The sequence below is a fragment of the Xenia sp. Carnegie-2017 genome, unplaced genomic scaffold (assembly GCF_021976095.1).
Source record: "Xenia sp. Carnegie-2017 unplaced genomic scaffold, XeniaSp_v1 HiC_scaffold_23, whole genome shotgun sequence".
NCBI classification, from domain to species: Eukaryota; Metazoa; Cnidaria; class Anthozoa; order Malacalcyonacea; family Xeniidae; genus Xenia; species Xenia sp. Carnegie-2017.
Window position 1 is genome coordinate 6,602,525 of NW_025813486.1, and position 18,489 is coordinate 6,621,013.

The window sequence follows — 18,489 nt, forward strand, 5'->3', positions numbered from 1 at the left end:
ATCATAGTAAGCGGTTTATGATCTGTGATTAAAGAAAAACGTCTTCCATACACATACTGATGAAACTTCTTCAATCCAAAATAATTGCAAGGGCCTCTTTCTCGATCATAGAATAGTTTTGCTCACTAGAAGAAAGTGTTCTCGAGGCATAAGCTATTGGTTGTTCTTCTCCTTCGTCCGATACATTTGATAGAACAGCACCTATTCCACACGATGAGGCATCTGTCGCTAATCTCACGGGTTTCTTGGGGTCGTAATGTGTTAATACTGGTGCCGTTTCCAATAGGACTTTTAAAGTCTCAAAGGATTTCTGACATTCTTCCGACCATTTCCAAGTAACTTCTTGTGACAGTAAACAATTCAGAGGATTAACCAACTTTGCCATATTTGGAATAAACTTACGATAATAGTTCACTAGCCCCAGAAATGACTTCAATTCTGTTGGATTTTCCGGAGTTGGTACCTCCCTTATAGCTTGAATTTACGAGGCGATGGATGGATTCCTTGTCGATCCACGACAAATGCGAAATATTCCACTGAAGGTTGCATAAAAATGCACTTTGATTTCTTCAATTTGATTCCCATATTTTGAAGACGTTTCAGTGCTCTCTCCAGATTCCGCAAATGTTCTTCATCATTTTTACCCGTAATTATCAAATCATCAAGTATACCTCCTACTCCCTGTAAACCATTCAAAACCATATCCATCGTTCTTTGAAAAATAGCTGGGCTAGCTGCAACTCCAAATGGCAGTCTTGTATACCTATACAAACCCAAATGTGTGTTATTGTAACATAATGTTGTGATTCTTCGTCCAAAACAACTTGCTGATATGCTGCCGACAGATCTATCTTTGAAAATTTCTCGCCTCCTCGTAGCTTTGTAAATAGTTCTTCAGCTGTCGGCATTGGATATTCTTGAACGTCTAGACTTTGGTTAATGCTCACTTTATAATCGCCACAGATCCGTACACTACCATCAGGTTTCAACACTGGCACGTTAGGGGGTCGCCCAATATGAAAACTCTACCTTTTCCATGACCCCAAGTTTCTCTAAACGGTAGATTTCTTCCTTTACCTTGTCTTTCAGCGCAAACGGGATTGATCTAGGTTTAAAAAACTTTGGATTTGAGTTTGGTTTCATGTATAAATGTGCCTTAACTCCTTTTACTGTCCCCAACGAATTGTCAACTAAGGACGCATATTGAATTATTAATTGCTCCACATTTTTGACAGGTTTTGCCACTACTTGTTTTATTTGACTCCAGTTAAGCTTTAAAACTGCGGGCCAATTTCATCCCAACAACACAGGACCTTTATTTTGTGTTATTACAATTGGTAACTTAGCTTTTTGTTTTCCATGTTCAACGCAAACGTCTACTTCTCCCCTCACTGGAACTTCATGCCCAGAATAACTTTGCAGTCTAACGTTGGACTTGCGTATGCATTTTGCAGACAACACCTTTCTCCACACATTTTCTGGCATAATTGATACCGCAGCTCCCGTGCCCACTTCCATCTTTACTGACTTTCCATCCATTAGGACTAATACTTCCATCTTTTTACATTTCTTTCTCGAATCAGTTAATGTGAACACCGGCCATGTTTTTATATCTTCTTCTTGGCTTTCGCTGTCACTATCAACGTTGCTATGTGTTTTAACGTTGCGAATTTCCCTGGATTTTTTTTTTCTTTTCTTAGCATCTTCCCTTCTCGACTTTTCACTTTTTGTATTCTTCATGTTGTTGCCATCTCTCCTGGGACACTTCTTTAATATATGTCCGTAATTTTGACAACCGTGACATTTGGACTTCCGAAAATAACACTTATCGGGAGAATGATTTTTCTTACCACAGCGAAAACACTCGAGGGATGCTGTTTGCACTCGGTTCAGTAATTCTCCGTGTAACGCTGATGTTTCTCTCTCCGTTAATTCAGCCGCACAAGCTTTTTCTACCGCAGACTTTAAAGTCAAATCAACTTCGCCTAGTAGCTTACGTTGAATCGATCGATCTCGCAATCCACAAACAAATCGATCTCGAATTGCTTCGTCTCGATAACTCCCAAATTCACATGTTTCTGCTAATCTCTGCAATTTGGCAAGATATTCCCTAATCGATTCCGCTTGTCCTTGCTCAGCCTTGTGGAACTTATATCGTTCAGCAATAACTATTGGTTTTGGCTCAAGATGTTGTGTTAAAGTTTCTACAATTTGGTTATATGTAAGTTCTTTTGGTCTTCTTGGTGCTGTAATTGATCTTAACAACGCATACATCTTACTACCCATCAAGGTAAGTATGCTCGAGGCTTGCTTTTCTCTTGGTACATTATTTACTTCGAAGAATATTTCAAGCCGCTCAACGTACTGCTTCCAATCTGTACTCGTTGAATATTCTTCCATATGTCCCATAAAGGGCACATTAAAACCAACATTTGTCTGTGTACTTTGGGCTTCTTCGTCCATCAGAATCGAATCTTTGTCGCCAACTGTAGTGTTTGATATTTCATTTAGGTGTATTTTACCACTGCCTAGATAGTACAAGTTAACTCCTTTTATATATTTAAGCTTTATAACCATTAACATAACTAATAACGTAAATCCTATTAAATTAACATAAATTAATAAACACAACAACTTCTACTTGGATTAGTGGGTACAAATGGTACTTTAGCGTAGAGGATGCAAATAGCATCTGTAAGAAGACCCTAGAAGACTGGATCTAGCGAACAAGACCTATTGAAGAAAAAGAAAAGATGGTGGTTCTAATGTAAAGTAAAAATATATCTTTCTCCTAGTACGGTAAAAGCATGCAGTCCTGGTAGTTAGCCAATTTCATGAACGGCTTTCTACAGCGACTATTAAGGCACTCTTGGATCCTCTATAATGTATGAGTAGTTCAACCCACCCCGGTTGGAGGTCACCCGTAAGTGCTACATGCACTAAGTTAAGTTACGTTAAGGGCATTATGGGTTACCTCCTTCAAGAGGCACTTCTTTTCAGGGCGGAATTCTGGTGTCATGAGCAGGTAGAAAGTTTAGATAGCTCAGGCATGCGCTGTAGTTGACGCGAGTAGTTGCTATGCTCAGATAACCAAAGTAGAGTTAGTGCCTTTATTAATTTAAATGACAAACACCAGTTTAGAGAGAAATTACTGAATAAAAATGTTTGGAAGAAACTTCCAATTCTTCTGTCGGTCATTTTCATACGACAAATTGAAACTTAAAAAGTATTCTGTTTGTTTAAGACATTTACAGTTTAGTGGCGGCGTGGCAGTAATTATTGTAAATGTAAAAAGTGGTATGTTGTCTTCTTTTAAAGCAGACTTCTTTCCTGGGAATTTCAATACTTTTTTCACAGCGGAAACGAGCAAAAAGTAAATGATTAGTACACCAGGTAATGGTATGCGAAATGCCTTCATAAAGAACCTAAAAGGAAACATAGTTTTAATAAGTGTCTTGTTTGTATACTTTAATGATTAGTGTGAAGACAAGTCGCAGACGTTGTCACATATTTTACTTCGTAGTAACTAACCAGTAACCATGTTCGCCAATCAAGTTGCTATCAAAGTCAAGTACGAAGGATAATCGTCAAACGGCTGTTTGGTTAAATCATCACCAGTTCCTCGGTAACCAAACTCAACGGGTGCTTCTTCAAGTAATTAATGTTGATATTGTTTTTTGATATTGACTACATTTTTCCAAAATGATTGTTTGCACAAGTGAACCCCTTTCGGCTCTATAAAATACTTGAAGTACTTTCATCTAATCCATATCATGCAGCAAATGCTGGTTCTAATATTTTAAACGTTGGTAGCACCGGGCGCGCAAAGCACTGAATGAAAACGGTGCAAAATAAGGAAACTTAAGTGGCGCTAGGTACGACTTGGATATAGATTAGATGTTAAAAAGCACACGTTTTACAAAATTCCCATCAAAAACAATTTTCTCGTTCAAAGTAGAAAATTGTCTAGTTCAATGATAGATTTGTGTGTCGGTAAACTGTGGCGAATTCCGTGTTCGTTAAAAATAGAGAATTTTACAAAAATGACTACATACCTGGAAGTCAATATTTTCAGCCTTGAAAGTGCATTTCATTCTTTCTCTTTTACTTTTTTGGCTCTTTGAATCGCTTCAAAGGTATGTAAAGTTTATTGTTTGTAAAGGTTCCCCAGGGCGCGGAATTTCGGCTAAAGTCCCTAGTGGTTTTCCTGTTCAGTATTCTCCAAGTTAATGTGACTTTGTGTTTGGTCTTGGTTTATACCGTTCAGGTTTTCCATTAGGGATTTTTATTTCGGTAAAGTCTAAAAACAGTAACTTTGGTAAGGGACTATAGTGGTACTTCATGTTATATACAACCATCAAAACTAAAGAGAATTCATTTTGTAAAGAAGTTGTTTAGAGTACGTGCTCCCGATAAAGTTAACGTGAACACAAACCATTTTTGACCGTCTGACAATCTTCGGAAGATAAAATTTCTTAATTATTGAATAAATCTATGATCTGTTTAATTTATTCTAAGCTGCTTTAATTTACCCAAAATGTCACACATCTTTTTGAGCGGTACAGCTTAGTTTTGGGTTCGATTCCCAATACACTGTTCTTGTGTCAGATATGCCCATATTATAGTTGATATTTTTAAGTAAGTCCTGACGTAAACATCTCAAATTGTACATTGTAATAGGAAAGGCATTTATGGCTATAAAATACTGTTCTTGGTTATAATTTTATTGGCAAATGTATGTTGTCTAGTCTTAAAACGAATTTTTTTGAAATTCATTCACTCGGAAGAAGTCTTAAAAGAAAAGAAGATGATTTTCTTCTTTTTCCGTAGTTTATGTGTAGAAAGTGTAAATACAAATGCTTCAATTTGATTAAATTAAATTTTGGCTTTCTAAAATGTTCATAACGGTTATTGACACTTCCATCCAATTTTGGGGGTAAATGGGATAATAATTTACACTCGTTTCCCTCAAGTGAACTGTGATCCTCTAGCTGGTGGATTTCAGCAGGTGGTTTATCAGACTTATCTACTGCTTCATAAGTTATAAAGCATAGATTTTTACTAAGTGGTATAGAATATCCCTTACAATTCAGCTTGATGTTATACTTGGAAATGTACAACTACTCTTGACATGAAAATTTTTAAGTATGCAATCACGAGAACGTTTGAAATGGCATTGTACTTTCTAAAACAGTTTATGCATATCTCCTTTCTTTCGCGAGATATTGAAGTTTTTGTTATTTCTATTTCATCCAACTTGTGACGTCATATTGCATAATGAGTTCTAAAAATGTTTCAAATAATCTTCATTTTCCTGACAACTTTAGGTTGATACTAATAGGCAGCATTTTATATCATCAAACACGTCACAAGAAATAAAACTATGTCCTTGGGAAGTAAAGTATCGTTAAATATACCTAATACTCCTAGCTCTCATTATTCAATGTGACGTCACAAGTTAGATAAATCGGACATAGCATAAACCTCAATATCTCAAGAATTAAAAGTGATTGCATAAACTTTTTTAGAAAGTACACTGTCATTGCAAACATAAAAATTTTCGTGTCATAGGCCCTTTAAAAAAGCATACTAATTGCTCAGTAAACGAATACAAAATAATTTATAGTCTTGTGAAGATTGATGAAGATTAGTTACTATTACAAGGCAATCCTCGTTGCCAAAGTCAAACATGGTTGTACAATTCAGAAAATCTAGCTGTCATATGTTACAACTCATTGTAAAATAAGAACGTTTCTAAAATCTTAAATACATCGATGCAGTAAACTCTGGAATAAATCCAAACAACTTAAGAGGCAAAAATGTCAGCCTTAGTCAATTCAAGAAAAACCTTCGCACTTATTATACATTATATAAATCGTGTTGTTTTTAATGTTTGCAACGTTGTGTTTAAAAGGCTGCAGTAGCTGGAGAAAACTGTAGCATTGTTCTTTGTCATTTAGAAGTTATTCACGTTCTTTTGTTGTTATAGTTTGCTCTTTGCGAAGTTAATTCAATAAAATAAAGCCCAAAAGCTCAAAATTTATATAAATGATTTACAAAACTTTCAACTAAATCTGTCACACAACTATTACTGAGTGCTTTCATGTGACATTAATGTGCGAATACCTACCAGATGATATGGGATCTGAGCTGATAAAATCAACATAAAATTTTGCACTATTTTCTATCTGTGGAGTAAATACAAGGTCTTCCAGCAGTTATAAGATTATTTTGAAACTTTACTCAGTAAATGTGAAAGTGAGAGAGTTTTAGAATATAGGCAATAGAGAGCGCCGTAGTTAACCTTACGTGTATTTAGGTGTATATTCAACATTCATTTAAGAAATCTTAAATACATAGCACTTGCATTTTAGTTGTATGGATTTAGGCACGAAATAATTGTCAGAGTTACAGCGCATGAAATAAGCAAAATATCAGAAAGTGATGACAACTATGATTATTTTTCTATACAACTAATTAAAATAATATTGAGTCCATATACAAATTATTAGACGAAATGCTGTCAATCACTCAATTTTATGAAAATGTTATTTAATTCAACTATTTTAAATTGATCAGCTACGTAATTAATGTGAGATAGTAAAACACAAAAGATTCTATTTATGGATTTATGCACAACTTCTGATGGTCAGTTTTATATAATAAGGAACTCCCAAGAGCCCAAAACACCAAGGCCAGACTTTTAGTAATTATAATAATTTCAGAAATACAATTTTTTATCGTATAAGAGTTTATTATGTTGGATGAATGTAGAGCAAAATTTATCAGTGCAGCCAAGCATAAAAGTTAACTTTTAATGTCGTATTCGCCTTCAGTCTTTTCCAAAACAATTTACAGTAAAAATTAAATATATACATTGCATCAATGAATTTCACAGGCTATAGATTCATCAGCAACGGGGTGAAATATCATATAAATACGTCGTGGAATCTGTTTTTCTTAATAATTATCAAATAAGATCTCTACAGTATCAATGATTTCTTAATAGCTACTTTTACCCCAACAGGTTCTGTTGTATCTAAATTGTTTATTGATGTGGTTCACTTTTATTAAAATTAAAAGTTCTTGAGTTCTGGTTTGTTTTTCAATTCTTCATTTGACCTGACAGCAGCATGTACCCGAACAGGAGATTAGGAAATGTTCGGAGAAAAACGCCTTGTAATCGCCAATCTTATAAAATGGTTTTCGTTTTCGTTTTGTTAGTTCCTTCCAATGCAGGTCAATATTTCGAATAAGTCTTAAGCAATCTGTCCATGAAGAGTTATAGGTCCTTCATTCACCAAATAACCAAATAAATATAAACATCACTATCCATTTGGCTTCTCCAATCTGAGGATTCGCTATTCAATTGTTGAACGACACTACACAGGGATCATTTGTCTTAATTCTGAAGATTTCCAACATTACATAATAAATCAAATTTCTCGTGATCCGATACAAGAAATGGATGTTTTAATGCTTCGCTAGCCGATGGTCTGTTCTCAGGTTTTAGATTTAACATCCATGACAGAAGGTCCTTTAGTGTTTCATCTTTGATTTCTTTCAAACCAACAGGGTTTCCATTTAGCATGTTGTCCAGTCTATACCGTTGAATTCCAAAAGGATGTTTCCCTTTTGTTGCAACATAATAAGCTACCATCCCTGCATTCTAAAATAATAAAAAGCGTTACATCAAAATGCAATTTGACAACATTGAGTTTCTTTACAACTTACAAATTTTTACATTCCTACACTTACATATACATCAGAACTTCTTTTGTAACGCGCTTTATCAACGGAATCTTCATCTTCTATATATGATTCAGGAGCAATCCAATACTCCGTTCCTTTGTTAGGACTGCTATTATGTGTTGTAGAACCTTTCTTCAATATTCGACTAATGCCAAAGTCAGCTATCAGAAAGTTGCCTTGTGTGTCTCGGAGAACATTGCTGGGCTTTAAGTCCCGATGAACAATAGGATTTTCGCCACTATGGAGATCAGCTAATCCTCGCAAAATTTGTCTGAGAATTTTGGGAAGAACTTTTTGAAGATCTTCCAAAGTAGATTTCACATAACTCTCCAACGACTCTTCACATAAGTCTAATATTAAGTAGACATACTCCGTTCCAGTATCTTCTTCTAAGAAGGAATAATTCACAACATATTTCGATTTTTTTGCGTTGAATTGATTTAAAATTTCCTTTTCCTGCAGCGCAAGCTCTTTGTATCTATCTTGATGTATTCGTTTCACTGCTTTACCGTAACCATCCTTACCCAGTCCAAGATAAACACGGGTTGCACCACTTCCTTCACCAATGCAAAACTCTTTTGAGAAAATTACTCGTACATTGCCCACCTCTTTAACCTCAACACCGGAATTGCGTCCATATTCAATCAATTTTAAAAACAATTCTCTATGTTTCGCTGATTCATCAATGTATTTCCACTCTTGCAACACCAATTCTAAAAAATTTAGTTAAAATATTATATTTAAGGGTGAAAGAAACGAAATAAATACGTCAAAATAGCTTAAACTTTCCCAATCAGTAAAGGATATTATTTGCTACCGCACATTTTTGAAAAACTTATCAACAACCATTAGAAAAATCATAAGTTCTTCATTGTACAATCAAATCAGGCAACATTTGAGGTTAGCTTATACCATACAATTAATCAGAAAAACTTCTTTCTGCAGTAATTTCATATATTTTTGTAGTAAATAACCTTAAGTTTTTCGAAAATATTAAATTTAAATTTTGAGAGCATATTTTTAGAGTCTAAAAATTTGTTTATAGCAGAAGATAACAAAAAAGCTTCATTTAATTTTTCTTTCCATTCTCGATACTCATCTTTTAGATAGACTATCTAAGGTTTGATGCCAAATATGAACATTGAAGTTCGATCAGCAGCGAAAACTGAACAATTATTCTCTCAAACGTTGTTTGAGCACCATTAAAGTGCCAATAAAACGAAAACTTTGCTAGTTAAATTATATTTACATTGCTTTCATGCTTTCTAAAACCTTTTATGTATGACTCTTTCATTCTAAAAATACTGAAGTGAAGTGTTTGCTATTACAAATTTATCTAACTTGTGACATCATATTGCATGCAAATTGAGTCTCTGCCATGTTTTAAATACACTTCATTTTCCTGACAACTTTACGTTGATAAAATTTGGCAGTATGTTATATCATTAACACATCACAAAGAAAAAAAAACTCTGCAAAGTTGAAGTAAATTAATTCTAGTTCTCATTATGCAACGTGACGTCACAAGTTAGATGAATTGAACAAAATAAAAGCTTCAATATCTTGAGAACGAATAGAGATACGCATAAGTTAGTAGAGAAATTCCGTTGTCATATTAAAATTTCTGTTCAATAAAAGTATAACACAGGCTGCAAAATGTTCACTTTATAGGCATTTATGCTTTAACTTCAAGTTATCTGACGCGTACTGTTTCTCTTATTCACCTTGGTAAAGTGAACCTCGTTATCTTTATGTCTGCAAACTCAAGCCCTACCTGCTGTTTTTCTTATTCTCGTGCAACAATGCTGGTATTGTTTTACCTTTGCCATATTGAAGATGGTTTTTGCAGTTTTCAATTATTTATTAAACTTATGATGATTTATTTACAAAAAACAATTTGTCTGTCATGTTTCTATTGTGTCCGGGTTTTTGCTTTCGAGAAAATTTCGGGCTTGATGAAATTTTCACTCAGGTAGAAAAGGAATCATGCAATTCAATAAATTTTTAACACCACAAAAAAAGTAAGCGATTTAAATTCTTATATATTTCAGTCCTTTTCTTAAATTCCTATCTGTTTTAGAAACATGTGAAAGAAATCATGATGTTGTAGTGCTAAAGTATATATTAATTGAAAGATAAGCACACGAACGATGCAAGCAAATGATCGAACTTCCGGCTTCAAATGTTGTAACATCACTTTTCTATTTTATGTATGATGCAGAACATTTCAATTGTTTTTGGTTACCATAATCATGTTTTACTAATATGAAAAATTTTCTCGTATAACAGAACTGTCCTTTGGAGATCTCTTATAAATAAAGTTAAAAAGAGCAATTGAGCAAAATATTTCCAAGCTTTCACAACAAGTTTTCAGATCAATTTTATCTTTTTCCATATGGTGCCTGTCAATTTATTGGTCTTTTTGTTTAACTATTTTTGTATTATGTTTAATGTAGACTACGTTGGATTTCACAAGAAATCAGTCGACCACAATTGAAGATATGAACCCCTCTCCCACCCAATAAAACTTTCTACTCTCGGTCCTCTATACAGCGGTCTGTGCTACATTATCTGAGAAAACATAATACAGCCATTGTGTTCTGTAAGCTTTATTTCAGCAAAAGCTTAATAAACCCAGTAGCTTACCTAGCAGACGCTTAGTAAACCCCACAATTGAAGATATGAATACCCCCCTCTCCCACCCAACTATAAGTTATAGTTTCGGTCCTCTATGTAGTGGTCCGTGCTACAATATCTGAGGAAACATGATACAGCCGTTGAGTTCTGTAAGCGATATTTTTTAGCAGCAGCGTTATTAAACACCCCCTCTCCCATCGCTCTAAAAGAAATAGTTTCGGTCCTCTATACAGTGGTCCGTGCTACAATATCTGAGAAAAAATGATACAGCCATTGAGTTCTGTAAGCGATATTTCAGCAGCAGCGTTATTCTTGCTCAATCGGGTGTCTTAAGTCGTAAGTGGCTTGGTCTGATTCACGTGCGCTTTTTAATGGAGGTCATTAAGCCAGTGGACAATCATCAATTAAGACACAGTTTGAATCATAAATGAGATTTATGGACTCACGTGCTCTTCTAATATAGTGCAAAAAATTATATTTATTTATTTTGAGATCAGTGGGAGTAATTTATTGAAATCAATGAATAAAGTCGTTGTTTTCATGTTTTGTGATTAGTAACGTTATTTGCTTATCTATTTTGGGAAATTTTCTAGTAGAAAAAAAACTGATGCACCAACTTTTATGCTCTATGCAACTTTTAAAATGCAATTCTAAGTAAAAAGGATTCAAAATTTAATTCTAAGCTACAAAATGATCTCTGTGGACTTTTGAATGATGTTCACACTGATGAGGTATTCTCTGGTATACATAACAAGGAGAAATTTAAAAAAAATTTGTAATTGTCTGTAAATTTAGAATTTAGAAGATCGTTTAATAAATATGCAATTTAATGCTATATTTGTCATAATAAAAATTGTAAATAGCCTTCTTTTTATTGTGGAATTCACATCGTCAAATCGGCCCATTTTCCATATAATTTTGAGGTATTTTACTTACAATGAACAGGAATTCTTATTTATTAAAGTTTATTGAGAAAGTCGGTTTGATGGTGGCCGTTCTTTGTATAATTTTTAATGTCATTAGCTAGGTAATGTATGCTTGGTGGTGCAAACGTGAAGTATGACAGTATATCCAAAGGATAGTTTGTTGAGAAGTTTTTATGATTAGACAAGCAGAATACAATAAACGTTCTTTAAAAAAATAGATTGCATGATATCATTATCACCTCATGTCTCATCTTAATTTCAAATGACTGATAATGTGCTTCAAGTACAAATTTTGAAGTGACAAGATTTTACTGCCATGGTTAAAATAGATTAAACCAGACGCTAATGTTACCATTCAGTGTTGCTTAGACATGTGATGAAAAAAATTCATATATCTCATAACATTTGTTAAAGTAAAAGGTTGACTGAAGACTGTATTTAAAGAAATTTTTTATTAGAACTTGGGTTCGGCGATGTTTTTTTAATTGTTTTAACATGCTGTAAGCCAGTTAAATGAGATATGATCTTCGCACTTAGTTGGACAATTTAAGCAATCGTCTCAGGACCTGAAAAAATCAGGTGACTCAACGGGATTCGAACCCATGACCTCTGCGGTGCCGGTGCAGTGCTCTGACCACTGAGCTATGAAGTCACACAGTGGTGAGCATGTCAATATTGTTGGGCTGATGTTTTCTCGTGAAATGAATGTCATATGAATGTTTTATGCAGTGCGGTGTTTGAAATTAAATGAGATATGATCTTCGCACTTAGTTGGACAATTTAAGCAATCGTCTCAGGACCTGAAAAAATCAGGTGACTCATCAGGTGACTCACCTGATTTTCAGGTCCTGAGACGATTGCTTAAATTGTCCAACTATTCATATCTATTCAAACACCCACTGCCATTCATATGCTGTAAGCCAGGAGCAAAAAACATAATTTCTATCTAGAAAAAAGTTATACTCCGACTAATCTCATGTACTCTAATAAAGAAAATAGGAATTATTGTAATCAAACACGAGCACTTTTAAAACAACTGGTCTAACCTGAACACTTCTAAAATGCAGGGTCCCACCTGTATGGTGTACATTATGCAAGATTTATTTTAAAAGGTTTAGCCCATTTATTATAATTCTTTTTCTTCAATACAACTTATGAAATGTAGTCAATTTGAGCACTTTATGAAAAGAGTTGCGCCACTTTCTTGCTACGCAGGATTTATTGAGATAAACAAAGACTTGTCAAATTGTGCTGAGCACTGTCCTCCGGTAAAAAGTACATTAAAATTATTTGTCGTTCGCAAAGGAAAATTTAAGTCATTGATACAGTATTGAACATACGTAATAAACGAACGTTTGAAGTCCGAAAGTGCAACACTGTATACGTATATCATGCATATTATTAAATAATATAAATCTTTAAAAAAACACACAAATACCAATCAAATGACTTGAATTGTGATACAATACAAAAGAAATATGCTTAGGTTATGCAATATGTATAAAATAAAATATAATTAAAAGGCATACCTTGTTTTGTATTTTCAACACCAGGAGAAGTTCCAACATCTTTTGCATTAGCATCATCACCACTTGTGATTTCTATGAACAATATTTTAAAAAACATTATCCACACAAGCTGTGTATTTCTATTTTGACAACAAGTAAAAAAATGAGTTTAAAGCTAGCACTCGAAAAGAAATAACACAAATAAATTGGAAAGTTTTGGATAGAAGCTTTTTAAAACTATAAATTTCATTTCGTTTTGCCCATTAGTTCCAAAATTTCATATACATATATTACGCACTGTTTTACATGACTGACATTTTCAAGTAATAAAATGACCTTACAAAAGGAAATATTGCGGGGGCAGAATATATTTTCACGTAATGAACCAGCTTTCATTAGGGGTAAGATTACCAATAAATATAGATAAACAAACTTCATGAATTACGACTGCCAAAGAGAATTTTGATAAAATACAAGACAATAGACACTGTATATAGAAAACATTATTTATCTAGATTAAACAATGTTTACTATATACGGAGTGTCTATTGTCTTGTGTTTTACCAAAATTTCATGAAGCAAACAGCAAATGTTTTGTAAAACGAAAATAAAAACAAAACAAAAAAACATGGTATCAATGTAAGTTAAAAAAGAACACTCGAAAAGCGGGTTTAATTATCTAGGCGACATAATTTCAAACTACATATTTTCTGCTAGCAAAAACTAGACGAGTGAAAGCCAGTCCTTGCAAAACCGAAAGGATGGGAAAAGAAAAGAAAGCTTCGTTTCAAGTCAAATAATACCATAATATTTTCTTGCTGTAAAAAGTACTACACTGAAAATGGCATAGGCTTGCTGAAATATGTCTGTCTTGAAATCATCCTGAATTATTTCCAATGTTTGTCAATCTTTCAGTCTGATTTTTTTGAATACATAATTTTCACTGAGCTGGGTTTGGTGAGTCTTACAACTAACAATGAGTTTATAGCTGTTATACATCTTGAGCAATGTTTGTTTGATTAAAATGTTTTGTTTCCATCTCACTGTTCTTTAGAGTGGGTTTTATGTATCTGTTTTTAGTTTATAGGTAGATTTTTGAATTATTCTTTTTGTTGATTAATGTAAATAAGAATCCCAACTGCGTTTTAATTATTGCTTTGGCTCTTTTGTTTGTCTACAACCAAAATGATTAACCCAGTCCTCACATGAAACTATTTGTATGTCAATGAACAATTTAAATCTAGGACTTTAAATTCATTATGGCCAAATTTTTTTGTATTATACCACGAAATTTGTATAAATTCTTACCTAAAGATTGTTTTTGAATTTCCAGAGCTTTTCCGTGAACTTCTTTAGCCTTGTCGTAGTTTCCAGTTTTTCCAAGCACATTACCAAGATTGTATAAAGACGGAGCGACATGAACATGATTTGGACCTAACGATTGTTTTCGAATTTCTAGAGGTTTTTCGTAAAACTTTATAGCTTTGTCGTAGTTTCCAGTCTTATAATACACATTACCAAGATTGATGAAAGAATCAGCAACATCAACATGATTTGGACCTAACGATTGTTTTTGAATTTCCAGAGCTTTTTCGTAAAACTCTACGGCTTTGTCGTAGTTTCCAGTATTATCAAACACCACACCAAGATTGTTTAAAGACGCAGCGACATCAACATGTATTGGACCTAACGATTGTTTTCGAATTTCCAGAGCTTTTTCGTAAAACTCTACGGCTTTGTCGTAGTTTCCAGTTTCATCAAACACCACTCCAAGATTGTTTAAAGACTGAGCGACATCAACATGATTTGGACCTAACGATTGTTTTCGAATTTCTAGAGCTTTTTCATGAACCTCTATAGCTTTGTCGTAGTTTCCAGTTTTTTCAAGCACATTACCAAGATTGTTTAAAGACGTAGCGACATCAACATGATTTGGACCTAACGATTGTTTTCGAATTTCCAGAGCTTTTCGTAAAACTCTATAGCTTTGTCGTAGTTTCCAGTATTTTCAAGCACAATAGCAAGATTGTTTAAAGACGTAGCGACATCAACATGATTTGGACCTAACGATTGTTTTCTAATTTCCAGAGCTCTTTCGTAAAACTCTATAGCTTTGTCGTAGTTTCCAGTATTTTCAAGCACATTACCCAGATTATTTAAAGACGTAGCGACATCAACATGATTTGGACCTAACGATTGTTTTGAATTTCCAGAGCTTTTCATGATGATTTTTGCTTTGCTATACTTCCCAGTGTCATGGTATAAAAGACCGAGGGTACTAAAATACCAAGCTTTGTCATAACTAGATAGTTCTGATTTAAATTTATCCAATAATCCAAGAGCAAGACCGTATTTCCCAAAATGTCTTAATCTGTCAACAAAATATTGAAAAACTTGTAAAGTGTTCATGTAGATTTTCGTCTTGTTGGTCTTTAATAATTGAACAATTTTTTCAAGATGTGGCATTAATTTGATTTCGTCGTCTCTCTCTTTAAACATGTAAAGTGCTTTGGATATTTGATCAACGTTAGTTTCCATTTCATGTTCTTCATTTGAATGTTCAGATTGATACACAATAACTGCTTTGTGAACAATACGATGTAGACTAATATCATTATTTTCTGAATGCAAGAACAATGAGCAGTCATTTAAACAAAGACATATATCTTCCTTTGAGTGTTTGGGATCAATTTCTTGAACATAAAAAACAATAATGTCTCGTGGTATAAGATCAAACGATATCATAGAAAAAAAGTTAATAACATTTGCCAATATTGAGGATTCTTCAGCATTTTGTCTGACAGCTAAAAGTGAAGCTTGTAACATACTTCTTGGATATACCGAGTTATATTTAACAAAAATGGCGTCCATGCTTTCTTCTTCTTCTGAACATATTTTCTTTAAATATTGACTCCAAGTAAATAAACAGTTGACTTTTTTTACACGACTGAAATAACAACCAGCAGCAACCAAAGCCAGCGGTTGACGATCTAATGCGTGCGATACTTCATTTAACAATTGATCATCAGCATGTTCAATAGTGTAATGCTTTAACAGTTGAAAACATTCCCTATTATTCATTCCACTTCTGATAGAAATATGTTTGTTAAACTCATCGTCTTGAGGTACGGCATCTGTGTTCTGGATGGTTACTATGATTTGTCCATTTCTCCACATGGGATCACCAACTTGGGGAAGTAATGAAGAAATTTTTCCAAGCTGTACCACGTTGTCTACAATGATCAACCAATTTTGCCATAATTTTAATCGTGTGGATACTAACGATTGCAAATTCTTCACTTTGTCTATGATGGAACAGTTTTCATTTTCAAATTTTTTAATCATATATTTGTCACAGTTTAAACGGTATACAAGTTCACAGTAAGTTTTTAAAAGAGATTCCTCATTTTTTCCATCGAGAGTCATTACAAGCGAAGTTCTATTTTTCCAATTACACGATATTTTTTCACAAACCTGTCTTGCAAGTTGTGATTTACCACTGCCAGGATTACCAGTGATGTAAAAATATGTCAGTTTATCATTGTTATCATTCCTTAATTTTTCAAGATCTTTTATAATTTTATCTCGTAATTCAGTGCGTTCAACCAAAAAATGATTAGGTTTTGAAGGAAGAACTTGGAATAAATCAAAACTGTCACGATGATTTTTTGCCGAAATGGACGAAACTTGTTTCATACTATCATTTTACGAAGTCCTTGAAATGATTTGCTAAATGATAAATACTTTACGACGTGGTGGCGTCCTAGACCCAGATCCCTCGCAAATATTTGACGACGTCGTAGACGAAACGTCGTGTTTGCTAAATCACTCTATTGTCTACGAAGAAATAACAATTTAATCGTTTATTTTCACTACGAAGAAAAAAAGTCAGCACATTGTGCCAAAAATATAATCAAGAAAATAATGATTAGGTGGCGTTTATCGCAAATAAAAAAGATTAGATTTGATTGGATAATTGAATCTGGTGCCACTTAGCATATGATGTTTGAACATGACAATTTATCTGACTATGAAGACTTGAGAAAGCCAACGGAAGTAATTCATGGGGATGAGCGTTTAATATTGGTTTATGGGAAAGGAACTCACCGCGTGGCCATTAATTTATATAAGTCACATCAACGTAACGTAATCTGGGGCGCAAAGTGCAACATTTCCCATAGAAGATGAAATATGTGAGCCGTTAAACGAAGCTTAAGCTTAAGAGTCAGTCAGTGGCTTCTCCGTGATGTATGTCATGTAAGAAAAGTACAATTTAACACATTTTTTGAAACGGAAAAAGTATGGTGGCCGTCAAATGAAGACACTTTGCGAGCAAATTTTAATTGTTTCGACAAAGTTCTGTTGGGTTAACAGGTATTTTGAATAGTTTTTGTTAATATAGGGGGGGGATCAGTTGCGTGCTAGGAACACTGTAGGGGGGGCAGTCAGCTACTACTGAAATGAGCCCTAAATATATAGACTTTAAAAACAGGGCCCAAAGCCTGAGCCGAGAACCTAAGGTGCGAGTAGTGTTTGGGGAGTCCGTGGGCAAATGCTTCCATAGAAAATTTTTTATTAAGAAGCTCTAAAATGCCATTTCCTGTACTTTGGGATGCATTTCTCGCAGTTTTTGTTCATTACCTACCTGTGCGCAGACTATAAAACTACATGTTTTACTGCAAAAAGCAGACGACCGACAGACCGTCTTCCATCTATCCCATTGATCTCCATACATATGTTCGGATTGCATGCAGCTAGCATGAACAAATTCTACAAAAACAAAATATTTTTACTTTGTGCGCATGATCGGACCTTCCTACAAAACAACTGAAGATATCAATATATACAAGCGCTAGCTTTGCAATCGATCGCAAAAATCATGGTTAAATCTCATTAGTTTAGCGAATTTTGTACTTGTATAGTTGTATTTAGCACACTTTTAAGTTTTGCAATCCACAAAAAATCGTTGTAGATATAGCAAAAATATATTATGATATTGTACATATGAATATAATTACATTCAATTTAAGTGGTGAAACCAAATTTAGTCCTGCAATCCAATTTTTCTGTCTTCACTTACTGTAAAAACAATAGACTTCTAAAGAAATGGATAATGATGTTCTGAAGTTTACATAGAACGATCAGAACAGGCTGACTGGCTACATTACAGTGATACAAGTCATATGTGACTTGAACTATCGGTTCCATGAACACTATCTCATACAGGCATACACCTCAATAAAAAGTTGCAAAAAAGCAGTTTTATCAAAAACGGTTTTCAAACACAATGACAAACAATTTTTCGTTGAAACTCTTCAGAAATCATAAGGACAACTGCTTCCATGATTTGAGAAAGGAAGAAGAGTCACGTGACATGTACTCTAAGCAAAGGCGCTCGGCAAATGCAAATAGGGTTAGGACATTCGACTAAACAGTGAGCAAAAGGCATATTTTTTAAATTTTAATAAATCTGCGACGCCTTTGGATATTCAAAAATTTGCGGAATGTTTAGATAAGTGAGCAAAAAGTATATGTTTTGAAAAATATTGCCATGCTCAAACCCTAAAAACATTCGTGTTGTTCTGATACAAAGAAATACATTTGAATGTTGAAAAACTGCAAAAATGTAGTTACATTATTCGATATTAATGACATGTATTTGTTTT

At 33.9% G+C, this 18,489-nt stretch overlaps 2 protein-coding genes and 1 long non-coding RNA gene across 7 annotated transcripts in view; 1 reads left to right on the forward strand and 2 right to left on the reverse strand.

Moving 5' to 3' along the window:
* The window catches only part of LOC124449669 (serine/threonine-protein kinase/endoribonuclease IRE1-like), a 100,239-nt gene that overhangs the window by 73,358 nt on the left and 8,392 nt on the right, over window positions 1-18,489 (reverse strand). Inside the window, exon 3 of one of the 4 annotated variants that reach the window (XM_047000622.1) lies at window positions 17,469-17,593. The exons of the other annotated variants lie outside the window; for them this stretch is intronic. Coding sequence (XP_046856578.1) covers window positions 17,469-17,573 — 105 coding nt within the window. The 5' untranslated portion in view covers window positions 17,574-17,593. The remainder of the gene's footprint in view (window positions 1-17,468; window positions 17,594-18,489) is intronic. 4 annotated transcript variants of the gene reach the window in all.
* Window positions 1-18,489, forward strand: part of LOC124449691 — a 112,604-nt gene that overhangs the window by 51,946 nt on the left and 42,169 nt on the right. The gene's annotated exons all lie outside the window — the stretch shown is intronic.
* On the reverse strand, window positions 3,097-4,125 carry LOC124449756. The gene is made up of 2 exons (XR_006949575.1): window positions 4,056-4,125; window positions 3,097-3,425 (listed from the first exon to the last, which is right to left on the reverse strand). It is a non-coding gene; the product is annotated as an uncharacterized LOC124449756 (long non-coding RNA).